At 32.8% G+C, this 24,991-nt stretch overlaps 4 protein-coding genes across 8 annotated transcripts in view; 1 reads left to right on the top strand and 3 right to left on the bottom strand.

The window, feature by feature from the left end:
* Positions 1-3,079, bottom strand: part of LOC106713946 (fasciculation and elongation protein zeta-2) — a 35,351-nt gene extending 32,272 nt beyond the window's left edge. The window contains exon 1 of the mRNA XM_014506853.2: positions 2,500-3,079. Within this exon, the coding sequence (XP_014362339.1) occupies positions 2,500-2,909 (410 nt within the window). The 5' untranslated portion in view covers positions 2,910-3,079. The remainder of the gene's footprint in view (positions 1-2,499) is intronic.
* Positions 3,080-3,644: 565 nt separating this feature from the next.
* Positions 3,645-6,890, top strand: LOC106713942 (dnaJ-like protein 60). Of its 2 annotated transcripts, XM_014506847.2 has the most exons (7): positions 3,645-3,749; positions 3,821-3,914; positions 4,047-4,210; positions 4,962-5,132; positions 5,540-5,642; positions 6,130-6,224; positions 6,726-6,890. In XM_014506847.2, exons 1-7 carry the CDS (start codon positions 3,691-3,693, stop codon positions 6,856-6,858), a joined length of 819 nt encoding a protein of 272 aa, XP_014362333.2. In that variant the 5' UTR covers positions 3,645-3,690; the 3' UTR covers positions 6,859-6,890. The 2 variants fall into 2 exon arrangements, with proteins under 2 accessions (XP_014362333.2, XP_045536912.1); XM_045680956.1 differs by lacking the exon at positions 6,726-6,890 and having other exon boundaries at positions 6,130-6,228.
* Positions 6,891-7,020: 130 nt separating this feature from the next.
* LOC106713943 (arylalkylamine N-acetyltransferase 1) lies at positions 7,021-10,351 on the bottom strand. 3 transcript variants are annotated; one of them, XM_014506850.2, is made up of 5 exons: positions 10,286-10,351; positions 9,322-9,432; positions 8,536-8,713; positions 7,778-7,986; positions 7,021-7,590 (listed from the first exon to the last, which is right to left on the bottom strand). In XM_014506850.2, exons 2-5 carry the CDS (start codon positions 9,396-9,398, stop codon positions 7,392-7,394), a joined length of 663 nt encoding a protein of 220 aa, XP_014362336.2. In that variant the 5' UTR covers positions 9,399-9,432; positions 10,286-10,351; the 3' UTR covers positions 7,021-7,391. The 3 variants fall into 3 exon arrangements, with proteins under 3 accessions (XP_014362336.2, XP_014362335.2, XP_014362334.2); XM_014506849.2 differs by having other exon boundaries at positions 9,322-9,425; XM_014506848.2 differs by having other exon boundaries at positions 7,022-7,590; positions 9,322-9,418.
* Positions 10,352-12,940: 2,589 nt separating this feature from the next.
* The window catches only part of LOC106713948 (arylalkylamine N-acetyltransferase 1), a 52,432-nt gene continuing 40,381 nt past the window's right edge, over positions 12,941-24,991 (bottom strand). The window contains exons 2-7 of one of the 2 annotated variants that reach the window (XM_014506856.2): positions 21,838-21,965; positions 20,927-21,107; positions 17,453-17,658; positions 14,096-14,185; positions 13,804-13,902; positions 12,941-13,189 (exon numbers count right to left, since the gene is read on the bottom strand). In XM_014506856.2, the coding sequence (XP_014362342.2) occupies positions 13,809-13,902; positions 14,096-14,185; positions 17,453-17,658; positions 20,927-21,107; positions 21,838-21,965 (699 nt within the window). In that variant the 3' untranslated portion in view covers positions 12,941-13,189; positions 13,804-13,808. The remainder of the gene's footprint in view (positions 13,190-13,803; positions 13,903-14,095; positions 14,186-17,452; positions 17,659-20,926; positions 21,108-21,837; positions 21,966-24,991) is intronic. The other variant, XM_014506857.2, reaches the window with a different exon arrangement.

Genomic DNA, 24,991 nt, shown 5'->3' with positions numbered 1-24,991 from the left:
TTATCTATCTTCACAATAAATTATGTAAACCAGCAGAAGGATAGACAATCATTGCAGATTTATCAGTCTTGACACCCATCTCTCGCTTCAACTGTTGACATATAATACAGATTAAATAAATTTATTCAAATTTCACTAATGTCGTAGGAAAGTAATTAAGTAGTTATATACGCAAAAGCGTAATATCAATCTACCCTCATTCATTATTCATTGCGGAGTGCAGCGCGGCGGACGTGTGTCGTGTGCGGGGCGCCGAACAAAGCTGCATCGTGCATAACAAGTACGTCTCCCGCTGATTTGTCAGCTACGTGTCGATCAACTTCGTATTTACATTTCGACGTCAAAAGAGAAAATTAGTTTTACACAAGCTATAGAAAGATGTCTTCGAAATCAAGCAGTAGTTAGTAAACTTTAAAACCAGTAAACTGTCATACGCATTCGAATCTTCTTGTATGTATGGTGCCCCAACTTATCTGAGCCGGTAAAGAAGGCGTTACTATCGCGGTTAGTTTTGTCAAAAAATATGTAAAACCTCCTTAGGCATACAAAAGAACATCAAAAAAAGAAACATGACAAGACAGTTATAGTACCACAATGTTCTTGTGATACTACAAGGGGAGGTAGGGAGCTATCATAACTCCACTTACCCACTTCGCCAGGTCAGATAACTTTTTTGGTTTATAGATATTTTCAACTAACTAACTCAGCATATTCAAAGAACAAAGGTAATACAGAAGTCCACCTAAAGGTAATTAGCGATGAAAACAAACGACTGCTTAAAAGAAAATTCAGCATAGCTTTCCATTCGCACTAAATAACTTGAGTAGCTAATGATTTGTTCCTTCAACTTATAAATAATTTAATATACTTTTATCTTTCTTTCCTTTACGTTTCCGTATTTTTCTAATCTTTTATGTTTGTCATTTTCCCATTTATAAGTTTTTACACTCAGTCGTGCAAAGATTATCACTTAGTTTTCGTTTATATTCACATCTCCAATTAGCATGTTTTTGAGTCAAGTAAGTGAGCATATTGCAGACATATGTATCGGACTTAAATTGTGGTTCAATTTGCAACTCCAACTTGGACAAGGTGGACGAAACATCTGCAGTGCACTTCCTGCAGTGGAATCAGTGCGAAATCGCGATCACCTGTCGTGCCACCTTGACAGGTGCTGTACTAAAATAAATCCTCTCATACCTTCGAAGTACTAAGACTTCACAAGTTTGCGGCGGATTTGTATCAGTAAATTGTTTGTGGGTATTATTTTTATAAAACATTGGCTATGATAAAATTGTACATGTACGATAGTAAATATAAGTCAAATTGTGCTTTTAAGTTTAAGAAATACTGGTCGTCGGATTCGGTATTTTTCAGCAAATTCACCAATTATTTAATCATAAATTTGTCTATTATTAAAATTAGATTAAACTATACAAGCGTTATGCAAAACTCAGAATCTCTCGTAGTTCGCCATTTGTAAAATGCGAGTATTTTTTCCCGACAGCCGGGCATTTGGGTCACCTGGAACGCTTCCAGATCCAGCTTGACACGTGATGTACGAACCTATGTTTACAAAATGATCGGCTAAATCAATATAACAAATGGAGGAAGGCCGGGGAACAGCGGATGTGTATCATCGCCTGCTAAATGTATATCCACTTTTAATGTCTTACTCAGGTTGTAATTGTAATTTTCTTAATATAGATGGATTACGTACTCATTAATGTCTTTGGCTAACTCCTTGAAATTTATAAGAATTTTAGTTCAGTAATTAAGCATTTTTTTTTCAGTAACAACCAAATAATCTGCATAATACCTGTGTCTTGTTAACCAAAAACATTTTTAAGATCAATGGCAAAAAACATACATCGTTTAACATTGCATTTATATCATTAACAACGGTCCTGAGAACGCATTGTTTTAAAGAAAAAAGACCAGAACAATGCGATGTATCGCGATCTCCCATGGCGCACTAAAATGGGAAATTCAGCAAAAAAGCTTTCTCATGTAGTCTAATACAATAGGGAAACTTGACATTACCAAGCTACAAAAACTATAGAAACTATAGCAAATGTATACCATTTAATTTTAAGAAAATGATGAAGATCGATCTTGGATTAAAATGTAATGGACCATAAATTAATTGATGGACATAGATTTTAGGGACGCTATTAAAACGCGTGATATGTCCATAAAGCTAAGGTTGGAAACAAGAGAGGGGCGGAGGCACGATGCGTCATAGCCACCCTATAGAACGCACCCCTTACACCCTCGCCTCGAACAACTATCGATCCGGAGACCAGCGCCATGCGCAGAACCCGCCCTTTTGTTTATACTGTGAATATTACATTTTTTACAATAAAATATACCTCAGTAAATTTTGATTTTGATGACACTGTTCTGACTTTTTAAATCACATTTCTATTACACAGCAATTTACAGATGATATCGGATACTTCATAATTGGGAAGCTTTTACGTGAAAATTAATACTTACTGGCACTCGTTCATTATCTCTTCCTGGGAACGAACTTGGACCGGAGCGAATTTTTCAACACTCTCCTCGTAATTCCCGAAGCACTTGGTAATTTTCTCATCAAAGGTGTTCACCAGATCTTCGAGCGATCCGGAAAATGTCTCCGTAAAATTATCGCCTTCGACGTTTTGCATATTATCCTGTTTGCACTTCACCAATCTTGATACATCGTTGTCATTTATTTTATTGGAGTCAGTTTTCATTTTAGTCATTTCACTTTTCATATTGTTGATATTGTTCAGATGTATGTCATTGCCGTTTATAGTTTTCTGAGGATAGTCGACCGAAGTCAGACAATCATCGGCATCTTCGATTTGAGCGAGCGGCGCCTCGAACTCGAGCTCGGCCATCCTGGTACCCGCTTCTCTCATGACCGTGTAAACACCCGCGCCGCCAACCGACCGCGCGAACACTGCGCCTGAACACGCCAACTATGTCGCTAGTAGTCGCTTGGTCACTTGTTTTGTATCGTCGCGCGCCGGTATCATTATGTGCAAAGTATACAGCAAAGCTGTGTTCCGGCGCTCGGTTCTCAGCCTCTCAGCTAAATTCAAATGGCTGATGTCGATTTGTGGCGGAGGAATCAGCTTTATCTTAAACGTAATATGCACTTTTTAGGTATATTGCCTTCGAAACATTTACATTTCCACTACAGGCACAAAAATACCTACATTCTAAGTAATAGTTACTTAAAATAGCTAGGTTTTCATTTAGAAATTAATTTCTATTAAGTGTGAAATTCGATTTGTAGCTTGTTTTTAAAACTCATTGGAATTTAGCACCAGCGGCAAACTGTAACCCAGAAAAAGGCGAAACAAAAAATTGCGAATCTTTTATCAGAAACTTCATTTGTTGCCATGTTTTAAAATAACCATTCTTACTATATTTTTTCCTTACAAATTTTAGTAAGTAATGGTTATTTTTTTTATTTTAAAAGATTGAATAAATTTGTAGATTTAAAATAATTTCGGAAAAATCTTGAAACGTGGTTTTAGACACAATTGGCTAAGTTGTCAGATGACAGGTGACACTTGACAGCAATTGACAGATTTGTTTGTCATGATTTGGCATTTGGTAAAAATAATGAAAATTACCGAATAATATGATTTACTTTGTAACAAATATTTTTGGACCTAAAAACGTAAAATCGTTATGTTTTTATTAAAACGCCCCGACTTGAAAGTAATATATGCTTGTACTCGATTGTATAGGTAACTGGTTGTTTCTTTGTATGTTAACACTTTGCATCTCTCTTATTTAAACTATATCTCTTTGCTTTCAGTTTTGGAAGAAGATCTCATTATGACGTGTTAAATTTGCGCAAGAACTGTACTGATAAAGAAATTAAAGATGCATATATAAGGTTAAGCAAACAAGTAAGCAAGGTTTTTGATTTTCCATCTTATATTCAACGAAATAAATAAATATAAGTTTTTAGTCTTATTCCAATCTCAGGGATCAGTATTATATGAATTGTTGTTTCCTGATATAAACTATATTATTTTCAGTACCATCCTGACAAGAATAAGAATGCTAGAGCACAGGAACAGTTTGTGCAGGTGCAGGAAGCTTACAATGTCCTGAGCAAACCCGGCAGCAGAGCTCAGTATGATAGTACCATTGACATAGATCTCAACAGTGGCTATGTTTATAGAACACATGTAGCATATAAGTGAGTATTAACTCGTTCTTATCAGTCAACCTTTTTTGACACAGGCTGACCCTCGGTAGGGAAAACAACAGGCAAGCAGAAATTTGTTGAAGAATTATACATAGTAGTACATTTATTTATCTTATCTATATATCTATATATATATAAAAGAAAGTTGTGTTAGTTACACCATTTATAACTCAAGAACGGCTGAATCGATTTGACTGAAAATTGGTGGGCAGGTAGCTTAGAACCAGGAATAGGACATAGGATAATTTTTACCCCGTTTTCTTTTTCTTTTTTTTTTTATTCCGCGCGGACGGAGTCGCGGGTAAAAGCTAGTTATTTATAATACATAGTTAGCCTTACGATTAAAACAAAGTCCCACAAAACTATTTAAAATAATTTGACTGTAGGATCAATAAATAATATTAAAATTATATTCAGGTAAAGGTAAGTTAAACTAAATAATGATAAGTTAAATTAAATTACTCTCTGGTACATCAACTGTCATATCTCAATTTTTTTTGGTCTGTTGTAAAGGTAGACTTTGTAGATTTTGATAGATTACAAGTATCCCCTTTAACCTATTATATTAATATTTTAAACAATGGATGTTATTCATATCCATGTCTTGGGAACTACTAATTCTATATTTGAATGCTGAAATTTCCCTCACCAGTGAGTAAAATCTCACATGAGATCTCTTTAAAAGAAGTAACTCTTTATTTGATGGATCTATGTCATAAATTTTTTCATTTTATCATTACAGTTCACGTAATAATCCATACTATGGCTTTACTCAACAAACTAGCAAGACAAGAACTGATTCAAATTCCTACTATGGTGTGAAAGGTGTAAAAAAATTACCGAACACAGCTATCATAGTACTTTGTTTTGGAATAGCTTTTGTTGGAGTGCTGTTACAGTTTATTGTCATCAGGTATGTTATTTTAAATAAATAAAGCTACTATATATTAAATTAAAGTTTTTATAGTACTCTTAAATATGTATGATAAACTGTTGTATTTATGAGCATGCCATGCTTTCTTCTATTTCATTCTTTCCATAGAATATTGAATTTATATGAAACATAGAAAACAATATCAATGTCTCAAATGATGTCTGTCATCATTATTATAAAAAATAACAACTTAAATATGCTAATTTTACAGCTAACACTGTTAAAATATGTCATACAAAACATAGTATAAATATTTTGATATACATATATATATGATAAACTTAAACTATGGGTTTCATTCAAAAATATGTATATATATATATATACCACTATATAATATATATAGCTACTGTCACAAATTGAAAGAAACATAAATTTATTTTCAGAAATTCATATTTATCCCATCGTAGACAAATACAAGAGAGATCTATGATGTGTGGAGATGAACTGGATAAAGTCCGTGCAGCCGCACAGGGGAAATCAAATGAGGTAACACTGGATATTGAGTCTAAAGTAGTATTAACTGGAAGAATGGCTACTTCACCAGTGAAATACCACAACATAGAAGACAGCTGTGAAGTGGAAGTTATTCCGCATCTAAATTGATGAGTGGTATCAGAAGTTTCTTCAAATCTTTCTCGGAGTATCTAATTCCTAAAATGGGAAGAGCTCAACTGATTTCTTTCAATGGAATGGCTATAAGACGTAGGTTTTGTGCCTATTTTATTTTCGCCATTTTGACGCTGATGTTACCGGCTTGTAGCGGTAATGTGAATTCGAATTAATAATGTAGATAGAATTCATTGTCACGCAACATCAACAGATGCGTTAAAATCGGAACAAAGCTAAAGCTGTCATTTTCAAGCAATCACCTGTCTATTTATAGATATTGGTGGCTCGTTTTGATAAATATTACCACAACCATCACTCATAATTTTATCTTGCAAGTGTTTATTTTTTTTCTAATCACTTTCAGATGCAAACAAGAATTATGTTAGAGAAAATAGTGGCAGCGTCTAACCCAACAGCGGCCACTGCCTCCCTCGGACAGGCACTCGCTAATGATAAAAAGTGAATATATCAATATAAATATAGTACAATTTTATATAGATTTTTATGTAGATTTGTTCACAGAAATCACAATTTTAGTAAAAATAAACTCATTGTAAATAATTTGTAGATATAAATAAATCAAATGAAATTTATAATATTTAATGAAATGGTTGTTATTTTTGTAATAATCTACCTCAATATTTCATGTAAATATTTTACTGAATTTTGTAGACATGTTGAATGTTTTTAAATTAAAATATTTTTTAGAACTGAATTTTTATTTGTTAACCTTAAGTCTACTAAGTAGTATTATATTTTATTTATTTATAACTTAAAACATATCTTTTAAATGTTGGATATAATATAATTATTATCATAAAATTATCATTAGAAAACTCAATCTAGTCAAAATAGATATGGTTTGTAATATTTTTTTTGTCCAAAATGGATTTCTATATTTTTTTTTTCATTTCAAATGATTTAAAAATAATATGAAATGTAATTTAATTTCCAATCCAGGAAATTAATGAAAATTTGCAGTCGATGTAATAATGTAAAAGAAAATGGCAGTGATTGCCTCGTGTGCGCGCCAAAAGGAAATGATATAACCTACGCCGAGGTGGTGAAGAAAATAACCTCTTATTTATATTGATACATTATATTTATAGTTTGGAAAATTGTGATTTTATGTAACACAAGTAATGTAAAGTAACGAGACAATAAATATATTTAATATAATTTTTTCTTTCTAATTTATTGATATGTTACTTTATTTCGTATGATAAAATAAATATTGGTTATGTATTATTGTTCAAATAAGTACATAGGTTTTTTAAATATATTTTGTAAGGATTATTTACGAAAATTTGTTTAACGACTAGAACCGTAATAATTCTAATGCCTAAACACACGTAATGTTTTTTGTAGAAATGGAAACCAATCTACAACTTTGTCGTTAAAACGTTATCGAAAATTTGCTGGAAAATATTTCTATCGACATCCAAAATATTTGTATAAGTCGTACAACAACGATTGTCAGCGTACTTTCTATCCGATAGGGGTGTTCAAGTCTACAAATTTTGTCGATATCCGTTACCTATACTTTCTGGCATGTTTCGTGCTAGGCCCACCGTAGTGTCATAGAAGTGTTCGGGCTTATTATTTTTCTTTATTTAACTATTTCTTCTAGAATAACTCCTTAACAAAGACGCGATCGTAGACGTGTGGCGGGTCTGGCACAATGAGGGGCTCGCCGGCCATCTTGATATCGGTGTACCGCGCCTTGTAGTAGCAAGTGAAGTCGTTTCTCTCAGCTGCCCTCGCGGAGAACTCGCTAGATGAATCCAAGCGGGCAAGTCTCACGCCGCGTTGTCTTAGTAACTTCCTGTATAAAGCGAAGTGAGTTTATCTCATTGAAAAAAAAAATAGTAGGTGGTAAGAGCAAGCGGCCATCTGTAAACGCTAAAATGGTGAAATCGTGAATGAAAAACAAAAGAAAATTAGTTTGTCTTGAAAGCGATCATTTCTATAAAAAATGTACTCTATAAAGCGTTCTTGTATTTAAAGCTTACTCTGTTTCCTCAACCAAGGCGACTAAGATTCCTTTGTTCCTCCAGTCTGGATCTGTGGCTGCTACTTTGAATTCCACTAATTTATCATCATTAGGAAACTTTTCCCAAAGTCTTGAACCCTCCTCTCTTTTCGCCAGAATATATAATATCTTCTTGAACTTAGGATCTTTGCTTGCTTCCGCACGCTCGAATAATGTGATGCCAATTCTCTGCAAAATAAGGACAGAGTTTTGATATCAAATATTTATTTTCAAAAATAGATGACATAGATGATGATGCATATTTTTTTCTATTTTATATGATGGCAAACGAGCAAGTAGCCGCGAATGAATTCGGCGTAGCGACCACTGTCCATAGACATGCGCTGCTTACTTGAATGGATGAGGGGACGTACATAAAGAGGAAATTTGGCCTTCCTTCACCTAATCCACTTCCCCTTCCGTGGGACGTGAACATGGATTAAAATTAGGCCCCTGGCACGCACATCAGGCGAAATGCGGAATTATTTCCACTTCACGCATGTCTTCTGTGTGGTTGTGGTATTTCACCGGTCGACCCGGATAATATTGGATGACGCACACATAAGTGCAAATATATATGCAAGTTATATAACGATGTTTTCCTTCACCGTAAGAACGTCGGATAAATGTACACATGAAATTAGAAAATTTAAAAACACACGAATACATGGTTGGAATCGAACCTGCACGTATAGTGATCTGCCCGACTCTATATAATAATTAAAAAATTGTATTTACATCGTTAAGTGGACACGTCTCATTTATAAGCACTCCGACGATTTTTCCCTTGTTGTCAACAGCTTTGAAGGACAGCCCTTCGTGCAGCGGTGACATACAAAACTCTTCCAGTTCGGCACACTCGCCTGTAGGACACAGCTGGATCTTTTTGTTTAATGGTTCATCGACGAAAAATGTTCTGTCAATAAATAACTTACAACATAAAGTAACATGAAAGTCTCGGTGATAGAAAACCGATAACCATCAGGGTTTACGTTTACAGTAAAATAGTGATAACTATCAAAGTTTAAATGTAGACAGAATCAAACAATACAGATCTTTTAGTCGCATTCTTAGCAGCTGTAATTTTAGCAATGTTATGCGATTTATGTTGTAGGAAACGTTATTAAAGTCTTTTACTACCTATCTAGTATTTTACTATATATCATCTTCCAAAAATAGGGTGTCTTAGGGGGCACCGCAGGCGTCCCTTTATATCCGACTCTGGCGCCTGTGACGCCTCCTTATGCCTGGTGCCCTGGGCGGTCGCCCCCATCTTGCCTTACCCTAACACCGCTACTGCGTAGGTTTTTATGGCAAACAACTTGAAAACAGAAAATGCTATGAAGCGTTTGTCCTTCCTGTATGAATTCCTGAATGTCGCACAACTTTACCCTATTTACTAGTAATTCGGAAACTATAAGTTGTTAAAACAGTATTTCGCTATTATCTCGACTCAAATAATCTTGGAATAGTAAATTTGGCTTCAATCTTATATTAATAAGACAATATTAAAGTTTTGCTGACCTTTTCAATAGTTTCAAGACCTCTTCGCGGTCCTCCATTAGAAGGGGCTTCACAGTGAATTCACGTGTTTGAGACATCTTCAAACATTAATGCAGAACTAAAAACTGAAAACTAAATGAAACAATATGGTACTCGCAAGTAGTATTTTCTTAAGTAATTGTTCTTTTTGCAAATGGTATAGGTGGGTGAAGTGTTGAATTAATAAACATAAATATGTTGCAGTTCCAATTCGTGACGTCATATCGTGAGATTAGGTTTGATTGCGGATATATTCGTTCTCTAATCTAGTCGTTTGTTAGATCGTGGTCGTCATCCAGCACTTTTCGCATTTAGGAGTTAATAATTTCAGTAGAAAGCCGATATTGCTTACTCTATCTACCCCAGTAATAGGTTAGTGTAAAGCTTTGTCAAAACTTCATTAATAGTTAGCATCTGGCATCGAAGTGATAAGTGTGAATGTAATGCGCTGAATTATTTATTTATAAAACTCGGATTGTCATTGGTGACTGACTGATAGGTGAATGCCCTACAACACTCGCATAATAATAATTATATTATTTACGATAAGGAGATAAACAAATAATATGTTTAAGACTCATATAGAACGCTGTTATTTGCACTTGAGTCAAGTTATAAGTCACGCTAAACCTAGCTGTGATATAATTGTTTGTTCGGCGTTCTTCCTCAAAAATCAAAATGATAAGTCATTCACTTTTGCAGCAATAATTTTAAAAGTTTGAAAATTGTTGCAATTTTCTTGTTATAGGTAACTTTTTACATTATTTCAATACTTTGCCACATTATGACTCAATATTATGAGCAAATAATTATTGCGCAGTTAAGAAATTTTGTTGTGTTTATTAAAAATTAAAAAAATAAATTCTGCACTGTGTTTTCAATTAAATTTAAATTTCAAAAACAATTGCCAACAATAAAACATTGCATAAAACGCCAATAAATTTACCTTTTTACGACGTAGATCACACTCTTGATTTATATTTATGGATATGCACTTCTATTTGAACTATCGACTCAAAAAATGACTTTCAATAATTAATAAATAGTAAGTTAATATTTTACACACTAGACAAGTTCTCCAGGACTCAACCAGTTGTCTTGGCGTACGGCTGTGTTATAACGGTTTGAGATAAATATATGTAGGTACTAGGCAGGTATGACGTTGTTTTTTCCTTTTCATATGCGGTAAAACCGGTGAACAAAAGTGATTGAGCGAAAGAACACAATATGACTAACGTATTTGAGATGAAACATTAAAGACTGTCAGTCAATCTGTCTGAAACTGTGATAGTTAAACAGCTACTAACAGTTGGGCGTATTTCGGAGACTTGACCATAACTAATCAAAATACCTTGAAGTTCGTCAAAATTGTCAAATAATAAAGGTTTACGCAGCAATAGCCTTGTCAATGCCGGATTTTTTTCTTGAAGTATGTTTTACTTGGCTATCGATGACGGAATAAAAAAGTGTATTTCAGAAGTTATTTACAGTTTATAATTTACTATTAAAGGCAACTAAAATCTTTCAATTAAATAATTATTTAAATACTTTTGTAAAATATGCAATTCCTACTTTAAAATGCGCCTACTTTACATTCAATTGCAATTCGTTCTATTATTCTCGCGCGTTGTCATATTTTTCATGCAACCTTTTTGCAACAATCAAAGTGCATTCTCTATGTGGCCAGTTCTATCTCTTAATTAATATACAACCTCCTCGACTATGAAAGCGAATATATCAAAACTTCATTAACACTTCTGGGCACATACTTTGACTGTTAACAAATTAGTAATTTAGGAGATAACTTAATTTTTTTGAATTTTTAAAATCTATTCATTATTTATTTAAATGTACTGTTAACATTGAACATTGAATCTTGTCCTTAATTAATGTTTTATTCCTCCACTGTTGTTGTCTGTAATCATTTCTCGTTTCTATACCGGTTACTGTAATTTATAACTAGATAATAAGTGTGCAAAAATATATATTTTATGTTACTTCAACATAATCAGATTTGATTATTGATATAAAATACTAATAAAATTTAAATTGGCCAGGATTTTAAAGTTGTAACGGCAGAACTCATTAACCTTAACAAATTGAGTGGCCATGGAAATGGTAAGAGAACCATTTTTAAATATGTTGAACATACCTAATGCAATACTGGAAAGTTAATATGAAGAAAGTTGCAAAATTTCACCCGTCAAGCGTAGACTTGTAGCCATATATTAGTGAACAGTTTCGACTGAGCAAGGAATAAGACCTAAGCAAGTAATGTTTTAGCTAATTGATTCAAATGACCTCTAAAATTAATCATCTTTCTTATTAAAACGAGCTTACAAGTAGAACATTTTGTATGGTTTTATAAAAAAATAAATGAAAACATATAAATAGGAGAAAAAAAAAAAACAACGGTCCCTTTACTTATCTAACTTTAATTAAATCACATGAATACATTGAGATTATACATGCAAATTGACGAAGCGATCAATTGACAAAATGTTATAACTAAAAGAAAATTTTATAAAATTTGAATTTATCTTAATTTAACGTGCATATAAATATTAACATATCTAAAGGAACTACATTTGGTACTAAAAGAAATAAAACGCCTGATGTTTATGAAGAGCTATTTTGCAAAAAAACACATTGCTATTTCTGAGAACTTAGGCATGTCTATTTAATCGTGACCTTGGTGTAATCTTTAGAGAATTATTTTTTTTAATACCTTCAGTAGTTTATTACAATTATTCTTTTTTCAGTCTATAAATACTTTTTGGGTTATCACATAAAGTTTCTAGACTTAGGAAAATCCTTCTTGTTAAAAATAATGGTGTCATTAATTATTGGAATGTTTCTAAGTAGACGTCAAAAGTCGTCTTTTGCTAGATTCTGGGTGAACTTAAAGTATTAAATATATTTAACAGATGAAACCAACCACGTATACCTCTTAGATTCTTAGAGAGTCAATGAATAACTTAATAATCACTGGACTAACTTGACAATATCTTACAAATAAATATAATGAAATCATAGTTATAGTCCAACCACAATAATTCTGCAATGAATTAACAACTGTCAACTTTATATACTGTTTTTCGGTTTATTTGGTAGACGTCTTTGTGAGTTGTGAGATGTTTGACGAACAGTTTGGTCAAACATTATCAAACATGTCTGGTCGTTTATCAGATCGTTGACTTGACAAATGACGTTAACTTCTAAAAAGGCTGATAATTACAAATGGCGTTATTGACTTGGAAAAAGGGATGTCATGGTTGAATTATTTGGGCTGTTATTTATAAATTAGTGCAGAGCTATTGTGGGTGTACTATAATGCAGCTTTGCCTTTTTCTACAAAAATTAAATAGATATTAGCAACAATAATAAATATGACAGAAGTCTTATGTAACATAAAGCAAAACAAGATGTTAAAAAACATTATCGTAGACCAAAAAGTCGTGTAAAAACATTCTTTATGGATATCAACAACGTTTACATAACAATTTATATAAGGAATTTAATTCAATTAAGTAAATAATTTAGATATATGAAAGCCCTACTTTCAGAGGCAATTCTTATTGTTTAAAAGCTGATAAAGTGCTAAGTATACGCACTCTTTGAGATATAAATCGAATTATTACTTGTATTTAATATAAACAAATCGTAGAAACTGAAGTATGGCTGATAAAGTTATTTATATTTATATTATTAGTCCTTGTAAGTCATATTTATTGTAAGATAAATGGAAACGATTTCCTGCTTAGATATTTCTCAAGTGTGGATGCGTTGTTTAACGTGCTCTATATTACTATGTCTTACTTCTAGTGGTAACTGTTGTTGATGGATGTTTCTGGAAAATAATTAAATATGTTTTAAAATCAATGTATATTAATGATATATTTGGACCTGACTGTGTGATCATTTAGAAAATATAGCCATTTGCAACAATTGTATGAATATACTGGTTACACTGGTGAAGAACATCACAGAAAACAGAGATAAAACAAAAAAAACTGAATTGTTTAAACTTTCGTGAGACATCATAATTAATTAATTAAGAAACGGCTTAACCGAGGGCAAGTGTTTAATCCGAAGACGTCTTCGGATTAAACACTCGCCCTGAAGATGGACCCCCGATGGGTCCGAAACTAGTCGGTGCCGTCACCGGACGATCAAACGTGAGTTAAGCCGTTTCTTAATTAATTAAAAAAAACTGAATTTTGTTTAAAGATTGTCATACCGGAGACTTATATTTCCAATCCTCTTCTATTTTGTAGAAGTTAAAGGATGGAAATACAAATTTTAAATTAGTTGGAAACGAAATCATTTTCTTTAATAACATGAATTGAATGTCATTGAAAAAAAAAATTTGTGTTGATTCTATTGAAGTCCAAGTCAGTAATTAGACTATATACTTTAGAACTAAAGTATTCAATTTCAATACGTGAACACCAGGTTACTTACTTTGCTTATAGCTCTTTGATGTAGACTTTGGCCTCGAGATGTGGCGGCGGCGGGTGCGGCGCGTAAGACAACTCCTCGTAGAAGATGCTGTACACGCTCCTGCAAACAGTAATTATTACAGATAAAAGAATGATAAAAGAATATTTTCACGATTATATCTATTAGTGAGCTTGCACTACCGAAACACCTGCACAAAAACATATATTTATCTTTGATATGATAATATACTGATTACTGAGTTTACTCACATTAAAAATATATTTATCTTGAAATGTTTAATAATTCGACTTACTTGTAGTTGAGTCTCTCTGCGGCGGCCGCTGAGAATGCTGACGTGGTGTCCATGCGCATGGCACTAGCGCCTACTTCTCTGGCTAGCCGCCTGGAAATTACAACACAAAAATAAATTAACTATTTTGGTATTCAAAAATATTTATATTGTACTAAAGCAATACACATAAAATTATATTTCTTTTCATTGCCCTTAATAACTGCGCCCGCGAGCTAAAGGACGAGACGCATTAATTGACAAATTGCCGCAAGACACACAAAACATTGAGTACGAAGTTGTATTTCTAGGGCTGTCAATCTATCAAAATGATCAAGTTTAATGATTTTCAACAAAAAACAACAGCACAACAGCAACGCGGCCCTGACACACCTCTCTTCCTTTTCCTACATCTATCTATCTACGTATCATGCTCGTCGGTTTCGGGTTCTCTTAATGGGCGGTATTAAGAGAACCTTGAGTATTCATCAACTTGGATGGTATAAGTCCGTCAGGGACGAACATTCTATGATTTTCGTATAACTATATACGTTGATATGTATATTGTATGTATATAATAGTATCGGCTTGTGGCAGCCCTCATGACACGCCTGACTTTGTCATCCGACATCACAATTGCATAATGCAAGCGTCTTTATTATTGTCACATTATCTTGTCACCAGCTGTCACGCATTTTCGTTATCAGATATTATCATTTGTAATTATTACTGTTTTTGTTCATAATGATACAATACAAGCTTATGTTATTTATTTATTAATCTTATTAAAGGGCAATGTAATTATAAACAGGGTTAAGGTTTTATACAAGGAACTAAACGTATATTCATTTTTCTTTATTATTTACGTCAAAGTTGCTGGCAAAGTGCTTTTGAATTACCTATTATTTAACATCGAACTATGCAGAATGAGTTCGTCGTGAGTTAGTAAAAGTAATTAAAGAAGTTATTTTGTTACAATACCTATCTTATCAAATCAATATTTGTGACGAATCTTTAATATGCTTTGAGAACATTTTAGGTTTCTGCAGACCCAAAAATAAAATGACATATATATCAGTTTTAACGAACCTTTTGGCTTGTGCTATGACATTTGATAGTATATTATTTGATGGCATATTTTGATTTATTTTGCCGTTGGCTCACCTCCGGGATCATCTGTACAACCAATAAAATTGAAGTGTTTGTATGTAATATAATTTTTTTTTATATTACATAAAAAAAATATATTTCGTGATCATGACTTCATTTGCGTTGTTTATTGAAAATCCAGTTTTTAAAGTTTACGTTTGTCTGCTTGTTGAAGATCGTTTTTATTGGGGCATCTCCGAAACGGCTTGGCTGATTTTGACGGGATTTTTACCCGAAGGTAGGTGATGCATACAGGCGTATTATGGGCAATTTTTTTCTGCGCTGATCTGGCGCTGACCAATATTCTAGTAAATAAAAATATTACACGTCTTTTAACCTTAACGGGAGGGAGTAGGTATTATAGAAATTATCCATGATATAATTTAATCATACTGTTAATCCATTCGAAACCGATAACGTTCAATGCAGTTAACATTTATCGCTTAATGTTTAACCAAATTGTACAATTTAAAGTCTGGGTTTGTTGGTATAATTAATGATTGTATTCCTTTATTAAATTAAACTGGTTATCGTTATTACGATCGCACGGTAATCTTTAATAACTGCTTATAAAACTGATTGACAATATTTATATTATTTCTTTTAAAAGAGAACACTTATCATAATGTGGTTCAATTTTTAATGAAACGCTTACAAGTAGTTTTTGAGTTATTAATATTATAAATGCGATTGTTTAGATGGATGGATGTATGGATGTTTGTTCGAAGGTATCTCCGGAACCGCTTAACGGATCTTGATGACATTTGAAGAATATATAGGCTACTTATTTTTCTTAATGCCACGTGGACAGAGTCGCGGGCGACAGCTAGTGTAGATGTATAGGTATTGTAGGAATATTATTATAGTATTTTGTAGTTGTTTACATATTTTTCAATTTTAGAGTATGCACAATACAATGTTGGAAGGGGAAGTGGATTTGGCGGAAGAGGGGGCGCATAGGAAGGACTAATGTCCTCTTTCTGTGCGTCCCCTTCTCCGTTGATTAAAAGTAGGCAACGCATCTGCATTTGCGGATGTCTATGGGCAACGGTCGCCTCGCTATTTCGGCGATATCAGGTGGTCGTTTGCTCGTTTGCCATCTTTTGATATAAAAAATAATAACATTAAAAATGTAATTGTAAATTTCAACAATCCAATATCTGTACAACAATACAAAAAGAATGAAAGGAATGGAAATATGATTGTCATACACAATTTACAAGAATGCAATAGATTTCATTTGTTACATTGTTATAGCAACAAAGCTGTATATATTAATGTGCTTTGACCATAACCTAACGCGGAATAATAAAATTCCTGAACATAATAAGCGGATCGAAGCGAAAAGAATTGAATAATCACAATAAAATTACTGTTGAAGCTCTAAAATTGCATTGTTTATGCATATTGCATAACAAGACTAGCTGTCGCCAGCAACTCCGTCCGCCCGAAATTAATAAAATCTTTAATAGTAGCCTATGTGTTCTTCCAGACTATGCTCTACATCTATGCCAAATTTCATCAAGGTTTGTTGACCCGTTCCGGAGATACCTTCAAACAAACATCCTTCCATCCAAACATTCGCTTTTATAATATTAGTAAGATGTAATTCGTCATAAGTCACAATCGTAGGCAGCCATTTAATTATAACTTAAAGGCAATATAAATAAGATATGGTCCGAGTAATTGTTTTGCCATAAAAGTGTTAATTTAATATATAAATTAATAATGTCAAGGATACTAAGGTAACGTGTTATAGATTTTTTTACTTAAAGTAATAAAATTACACAATAAGTTTACCTTGAGGATTATTCCAAATAAACATTTTGTGACTTAAACTTTGTAAACAATTAAACCTGAATTAAACTAATAGATAGTTATCATACACTACTCTATGGCAATTAGTTTTTTGAAAATTACGTTAAAAGCTAAAGGGAAAAGCTTGTATTGTGAAAAGCTAAAATGTTACAAAGGACAAATATTTTTGAAATTACGAATATAAGTTAGTAAAGTAAATGATTCCTTTGTTTACAAACTTATTCTTCTTTTGAAATAACGTGTTTTTTTTAACACTTTTTGTGTTAATGATTCAAGTTTAAATATAACACGTTATTTCGACTACATTATTACGTTGACCCATCAAACCAAGAGTACATATCTCTTACGAAATCTTTTAACAGATGTAACTTTTTTCTTGTGGATCCAAGTGTGTTTAAATAGGTGTACACTTACTCAGACTCCTCGCAGAGCACTCTCATAAGTCCACGTCCCCGCCACTCGGAGTGCGTAGAGGCTATCCGCACCTCCATAACCGTGTGACACTCTTGCGGCAGCTTGTCCCAGATACGTGCCTCTCTGTCCAGATGGCACAGCAGTTTGAGGATGCGCTTGAACTTCGGGTGCGGGCACTCCTCTGATTTGTCTGTGTAATCGACTTCCTGTGGGTGTAAATAAATTGCTTAGGAGTGATCTTGCAATATCTATCATAAAAGTTTATAGGACGTAGCCATGGTACATTATTAGCCACAAACATCCCCAGCATATTCGCTCTTCCGTTGACCAAAATGGATATGTCTGACTCGCACCGACTGAAAAATTCAGAAAGTGCATCAAGGGCATTATGGCAGGGTTAGGAGAACGAAGATCCCCTATCCTGCTCGTCCATGCTCGCAACCTTGACCAAATTCATATTTAACGAGGCTTGTTTGCGCTACGTTGATATGTATATGATCGCCATTTCATTGGCCATGGAAATGTAAGAACTATTGATGAATAACGTTCTTATTTCCATCTAGATGAATTGGAACCAATATAGAATTGTTTTTGCTGACAAGAATCAACGAAGCGGAGCAATCTCATCGAGGCATACTACACTTTTACTTGTTAATATTATTCGTAACGGTTGGGTAAATAATACTAGAACATTCGATGGAATATACTAGTGTCTATATTAAGTACTTTCCTGAAGTAACTAAGAAAAGTAAGTTTAAAAATGTCTTAGCACTTGATTGGATTAACTTAATGATAAATAGGTTATCGCAACGAAGCCAGTTATTTAAAACAAAGATGATGAATGTATCTTTACTATGAGTTAGTACTATGCCTTCATATAGACCGACTATGTAATTTTATTTAAAAGATACATTAAATTATATGCGAAGAATGAAATGCACTTTTATGAATTTAATTACTTTGTGAAAATAATTTGTCATAGAAAGTTATGTTGTTGAAAGGGAATTCAATTTGTAAAGGTTGCGACAACAACGAGGTCTCGTATAACACAGAGGACGGAGTGGGGGCGGGGGATTATTCCCAGGTTCCCCCTATCGGTCGCTAGGCAACCTATTATCGGTTTTCTGTCATCTGTCGCAAACTTGGAACTTTCCAAGGGAATTAGTTTGTGCTCGTTTATTATTTTCCTTTCACGAAATATGTGGTGGAAAAATTACTACAATTTCTTTTCAAATATAAATAGTTACTTATTTCGTTTTTAATATAATAAACTATTGTAGTAATAACCATCTTATTGGATAGAATTAAAGGGAACAGAAATATACTAAACTGTTAAATTTATAGTCAGAACAGTCAAATAAATATGCTCATTTACTTTTAGTACTATATAATGAAAATACATATTTTTTTATAATGAGCCATTTAACTCTTTTAATACATTTCAATATAAAAGTTAGTATATAAATTAAAAAAATCTTGTCGAAAGTATGTTGTTTTTTAAAATTGTTATAACTTAACCAGATCAAAGTTATATTTATCACAAAATATAATTAAATATAGCTTTTAAAATGATTTATAATCTTTTTGTATAGCCTTGGTAATTCACCACGTAATTATTATATCTATTCCTGTATATTATTGAAAAAAATAATTAACAGTTTGACACTTCCTTATTGTACTATGATATAAGATATATTGATCTATAATAATATAATTTAGTGAAAAGATTTAATTTAATTTTTAAATTACATATAAAACTTACTTATATTTTCATTTTAGTGATCATTCCAAATGTGTTCGAAACTTGTGCTAGGTTCACGGCAACATTTGAATGGTGGGATTCGAACCCACGACCACTGGATCCGTAATCCATAATAAGGCTTCTATTTATTTAACAGCACGAGCAAAGTTGAAACCTAACCTCTCTAAGCCTGGGCGAGTTTCTTTTAATTGAATAATAGTATATAATATTATAAATAGGTTCATTATTGAAATTATAAGTTGGGGCGTCAGGTAAAGTATATGTCTATGTGTACTTTATCTAAGTAAGTTATTATTTTTTAATGATTTCTTAGAAAGAAATACTCTGGTTACTATATATTTAAGTTTATTTTATTGTAAATAATTGTAATAATGTTAAATGTTTACTTAGAATTCTTTCTAAATATATTAAACATTTTCACTGCTCTATATTTTAGTTTTATTGTATTTAATTCTAATTGAATCAATGAATGTTTCACAGAATTGTAACTAACTGTATTCATTGGCATTATTTCCTCTGAGCATTTATATTTTTTTGAACCTCAATTCTGGAAAAGAAAAATACCCATTAAAAGAGTTCATCTCTTATAAAATCAATTAAATCATAAAATTATAAAATCAATTAAAATATTTAATCAAAGGAGTTGTAACTCTTTTTGTCGGATGGGTTAGGTTTAAAATCGTATATAATTGCATTTTGAACCTTAACGTCCTTCCAGGTAAGGAGACTTGATGACTTTATTTGTAACAAAGCCGCCCCCGACACCGCACCGGTCGAATAATAAATATATAATTTTGAATAGCAACTTCCGCGCAGGTGTTCATTGGTGTTCTGAACACTGAAAGTTACCTTATAAAATATATTTATTGTTCGTTGTCACAACTTTATGTTTCGTAATACGTGCCCATAACTATTAGACCAGAGATTACTATTTTTTTTTCTTACAACCTTCTGCAAATTTTCTGCGAACCTCTGCTGCATTCTTCTTCAATTCGTGCGGGCTTTTTTGTGGGTAACAGGAGGTTGATCTGGTCTACTTTTATTAGACTATTGTCTTTAGTGTGACATATCTCCACTTCTTATCCTTGCAATGCAGGAATAATTAAAATTCAAGATATGGAAGTGGGAACGGGTTGACCTGTTTATGTTCATGTATTATAAAACTAGTGCTTGTAATTTTAGCCTTTGTTTGCACAGTATTATTTTAAAAACAAGTTAATATAAAAGGCACGTGGACGAAGGCTCGAAGGAACAACAACACACGGCTTTATTAACCCTCCGTACCAAACGTGTCCACACATTCAGTGTGCACGTGTTCATTCCGTTTCACGACGTGTTTCATTTCACAATGTCGCCACGCACGTGTCCGGATCGAAATAAACAATTAGCCTCACTTCATAAACTCGAATTATGACTCGTTGATTTTGAGGAAACATTGAATTTAAAACTCGATATACTGACACATTTAGAAGAAAATGGTGCTGGCATTGACATTCGAAATTCAAATACAATTAAAGAAGAAAAAATTGATTCAAAATGTTGCATATAAAATTATTGTCTTTCAAAAGTATTTAGTAATCGTACCACTAATACTTTAGGAGAATTTTTTCGTTCTCGGTCGAACTGTCTACAGTTTCTTTAAAGAAATCTAGAAGATATTTGGTTACTTTGACTAAAGATCCAAACAAATAAAAAAACTGTGATATCCTTACCTCTCTCCTGACTGTTCCGTTTATAACGATGCCTACAAACTCTCCATTTTCATCGACAGCTGCGACTGACACGCCCTCTTGTAGTGTGCTTACTGCGTAATCTTCCAGCTCAAAACATCTCGATTCCGGCGTCTCCAGAAGATTTATTGTCTGATTCAGGGGCTCGTCACGGAAGAAGAATCTATTGAACGAGTAAAACCATATTTTTATTAAGTATATAGTTACGTAGAGTTTTTCTACATAAAATAAAAACAAAAAATGCAGCTAAGGTAGTTTTTATTATGATGTACGCAGAAAAAACATAACTTCGTAGCTTAAAAATAATTCATAAGAGCATTTGTCTTTGTCTTTCGAGGGCTTTGTCTGTACACAATTTTGAATAGAGTTTACTTAACATAAATCTTGGATATTCTTAAGTATGAAATTACTAAGCTTGTCTAATTTTAGTTAATTAGGTTTATCATCATTAGTTGAACGACCTGGTCGTCCACTCGCTTCAATACGCTCGTTTAACTAAATCGAATTCTTTATCGAAACAAAAACTAGCTTCTGTTTCTCAATCCGTTCCAAATAATTTACTGTGAAATACAACTGCTTAGAAGTTTCTTGTTCATTGTATTATTAATATCTCCATGTTTACGTCACGTTTTAAATGTTAAAATAATAAAATAACGATTTTAAGTTTTAACAAACATTAGCTGGAAGTAGTATTGTGATTACTTAGTAAAATATACCGCCTGCATTATTATACAGGTCCACATTTAACGCTTACATTTTTTCTGTTGTTATGTACTTCGGAAGTTTTATTCATTTATACTGCAATCAAGGTAAAAAATACCAACGATCTGTACAGTAACACATCGAAGGTTTCTAACAAAATCTATAAGCTATTGCAAGAATTTATATGATACCTTCTGAGGAAGTCGATGGCAGCATCTTTGTCGTCGGGGCTGAGCCGGCAGAGCGTGTAGGAGGGCTTGGCCATCGTCCGCGGCCGCAGCTCCAGCTCCGACAGCTGTGCCGGCAGCTTGTCCGCCAACTGAACACATGAAAGCCATAAGTTTTTCTATTTTTCAAAGCGAAAAGGTTTATAATTAAAACACAATATGTTTTATGCACAAGTGTACTAAACGTAGGAACTGAATGAATTCTATTGTTCCAATTCTAAATGTTGCATTCAGTTCTGCTACATAACAATTTCTTTTTTTTGTTATTATCAATGATAAAGAAAACAATTGAATGAATAGTTTTTATATTATATGAAATCATAACAAAAAAATTATAAATCACATTGTTTGTGATAAGTTCCTGTTCAGTATGTTATTTATTTCACTGCAAATGCTTGCTATTATATGCTATGCTTAAAGAGTATTTAGCTGCGCTTTTGTTAGATTTCCGTAAAATTGTAACAAGTGTCATATTTCATTACATTTCTAATAAAAATATATTACTATTGTGAACAGTCTTAACCATTTTAAACGCCTGGTTGCGAAAGTTAATCTGACGCCCTTAAAAATGTTACGTCTGTTGATTGGCGCCCCTCAAGATTCGGCGCTCCTAAAGGTCCGGCGTCAAGGCGCTCTGCATCCCTCTTGTTAAAACGGTCCTGATTATGAATAAGCAAATTCCGTAATAATTATTGTTACATTATCCAACTTAACAAAACTACAAAATGCCTTTAGGTGCTTTCTCAATTTCTAACAAATAATAATAGCCATTAGGGTCATCTTGATCTAAACAAAACAAGCTAAATCTAAAACTATTCGTTTGTCGTCAGCTCATATATTTTCCCACCGAGGGGCTCGGAGTCTACCCAAGTTAAAGGTGACTAGGCAATAGTCAATCATGCTAGCCCAGTGCGGGTTGACTTTAAACATATCTTTGAATTTCTTCGCAGATATGTGCTAGTTGTTTCACGATGTCTTCACCGTAAGGACGTCAAGCGGTTAACAACTGCGCCACAGACGCTCTAAAACTCTTCATCTACTGCGACTTATTTCTAACGATCTCGTTTGACCTGACCCGCACTAAGCCGTGTTAATTGCATAGAGTATGTTTTCATATTGGATGGTGTCATACGATGATTCAATGTATGTAGCGCAGTAGTCATAGTGTAATGTGATACCAGAGATTGTTCTAAACAATTGGCAAACTGTGACGTCATTGAATATTGCTACTTAGGCTCACGGTTAATGCGAACATTTAAATTACTATCAAATTGTCATTAAATGATCAGTAAGGGAGGCACTTAGCGTAGATTCATTAAGAGAATTTTACATTTTTCTTACATGACTTGGTTTTTCGTGAAACAAAGATGATTTTGAAATAATTATGTAATGTCTATATGTATGTAACATCGATCTACACCATCTATTTTTATTTTATTTTTTAATCTATTTTTTTTATTTAATATACTAAGGAATCGGTCAATATTTCTAGTAATAATTAACATTTTTTGTTTTAATTAGAAACTTTTGTTATTTATTAAAAAAAATGAAAATGTTAAATGTCATTCAATAAGTTACCCAATATATTTAACTAGGTATTTGCTAGTTTTGGCTATTGTATAAAATTAAATATTACATACAAAGAATGTGTAATGATTTGAAAAGAAATGATGAAATTTTTGGCTTTCTATAAAAAATTTCAAATAAAACCTAAAAAAGTTAAAAAATATAACAAATAGTGTATTATTTACTACAAAGAATAATAGTATAAGGTCTGATGAAATGATTATCACAAAACATTATCTTGTTAGCAAAACCTCGCAGTGTTTCAAGTAGGCTTTGTTACACTGCTTGTAGTGTCCGGTTGTGTTGCCTTGAATTACTAACTTGCACTATCCTAAACCCACTTATCTAAGGCACGATACACACTAAATATTTATATTTCTTTTGGTAATTTTTGTTAAAGCTCTTAGTGTTTGTTATTAAGTCAGTACTTTAAAAATTTCCAGATGCTGAAATAACTGTTGTAAAATTTACGCTTGCAAGTGCAAATTGATCTGAAAATCGTATATACTAATTAAAAATATTTCTATTTTTGAATAAGCATACCATCGATGAAAACAATGTTTAACTAACATATGTAGAAAAAATTAATTGTTTCGCATAGCTTTGTTGGTGCATAAAACCTCCATTGACTGACTAATATCAAGAATACACAAATTCTGCTTTAAACTATAAGGCTATAAGATAGGGTCATCATGTCTACAAGGTTGATTGATACATATTTATGACAATGAGCTGGAGCAAGCGCGGATGTGAGTTAGTCATGATGCTATCTATTCGTGTATTAGACATAGCCTCGGTTCATTCCAGGTACGCATTTTATTTGTTCCGCCTCCATTAATTCCGGTCACGTTGCCTTGGTTACTTACCTCTAGACCTAAATAAAAGTTATTAGCTGTAGTCCTTTAATCGTAAAAAAAATATGGGAAATCCTTATTGTAGATTTACTACAAGAATGTTAAGGGACTGCCACAAAATAGTTACACGGTTTTGAGTGTGGTAGTCATATTATCGTTCGTTATTTACTGAAATTTTTTAACGTTGAAGATAGGTTTGAGAATTGTGTTGAGAATTTGGTTGAAACGTAAGAATTTGTTAAGATACACATTTCTATTACTAAATGCTGACGTGTAGTTTGAAATATTAAAATATTAAAACAATTATATAAATGTATTTAATATTAATTTTGAATTATGTATTATCCATACATATTAATAAAATTGTATTTGTATGCAATATATAAAAAAAATCGCGAACCTCACGTCACGTTGCTTACAACAAAAATCATTTTAAAAATTGTTTCGGGTAATCTCCGTAACGGCCGGTTCGATTTTAACTGGATGTTTAGTGAAATATAGATGATATGTGCGGGAATAACATAGGCTACTTCTTTTCTCTTTTTTTTAAATTATCGGGGTGACAAATTCGTAGGCTGCAGCTAGTGTTAATATATTGCGAAAGTACATTACTATATGCAATATATAATTAATTATTCCCCAACTTGTAAATACACGTAAAAATAACAGTTATAATATGTAAGTTGCCGTCTAGATAG

This window comes from Papilio machaon, chromosome 14, assembly GCF_912999745.1.
Source record: "Papilio machaon chromosome 14, ilPapMach1.1, whole genome shotgun sequence".
NCBI classification, from domain to species: Eukaryota; Metazoa; Arthropoda; class Insecta; order Lepidoptera; family Papilionidae; genus Papilio; species Papilio machaon.
The sequence above is the reverse complement of the archived record's forward strand: the minus strand, read 5'-3'. Positions and strand labels throughout refer to the sequence as shown.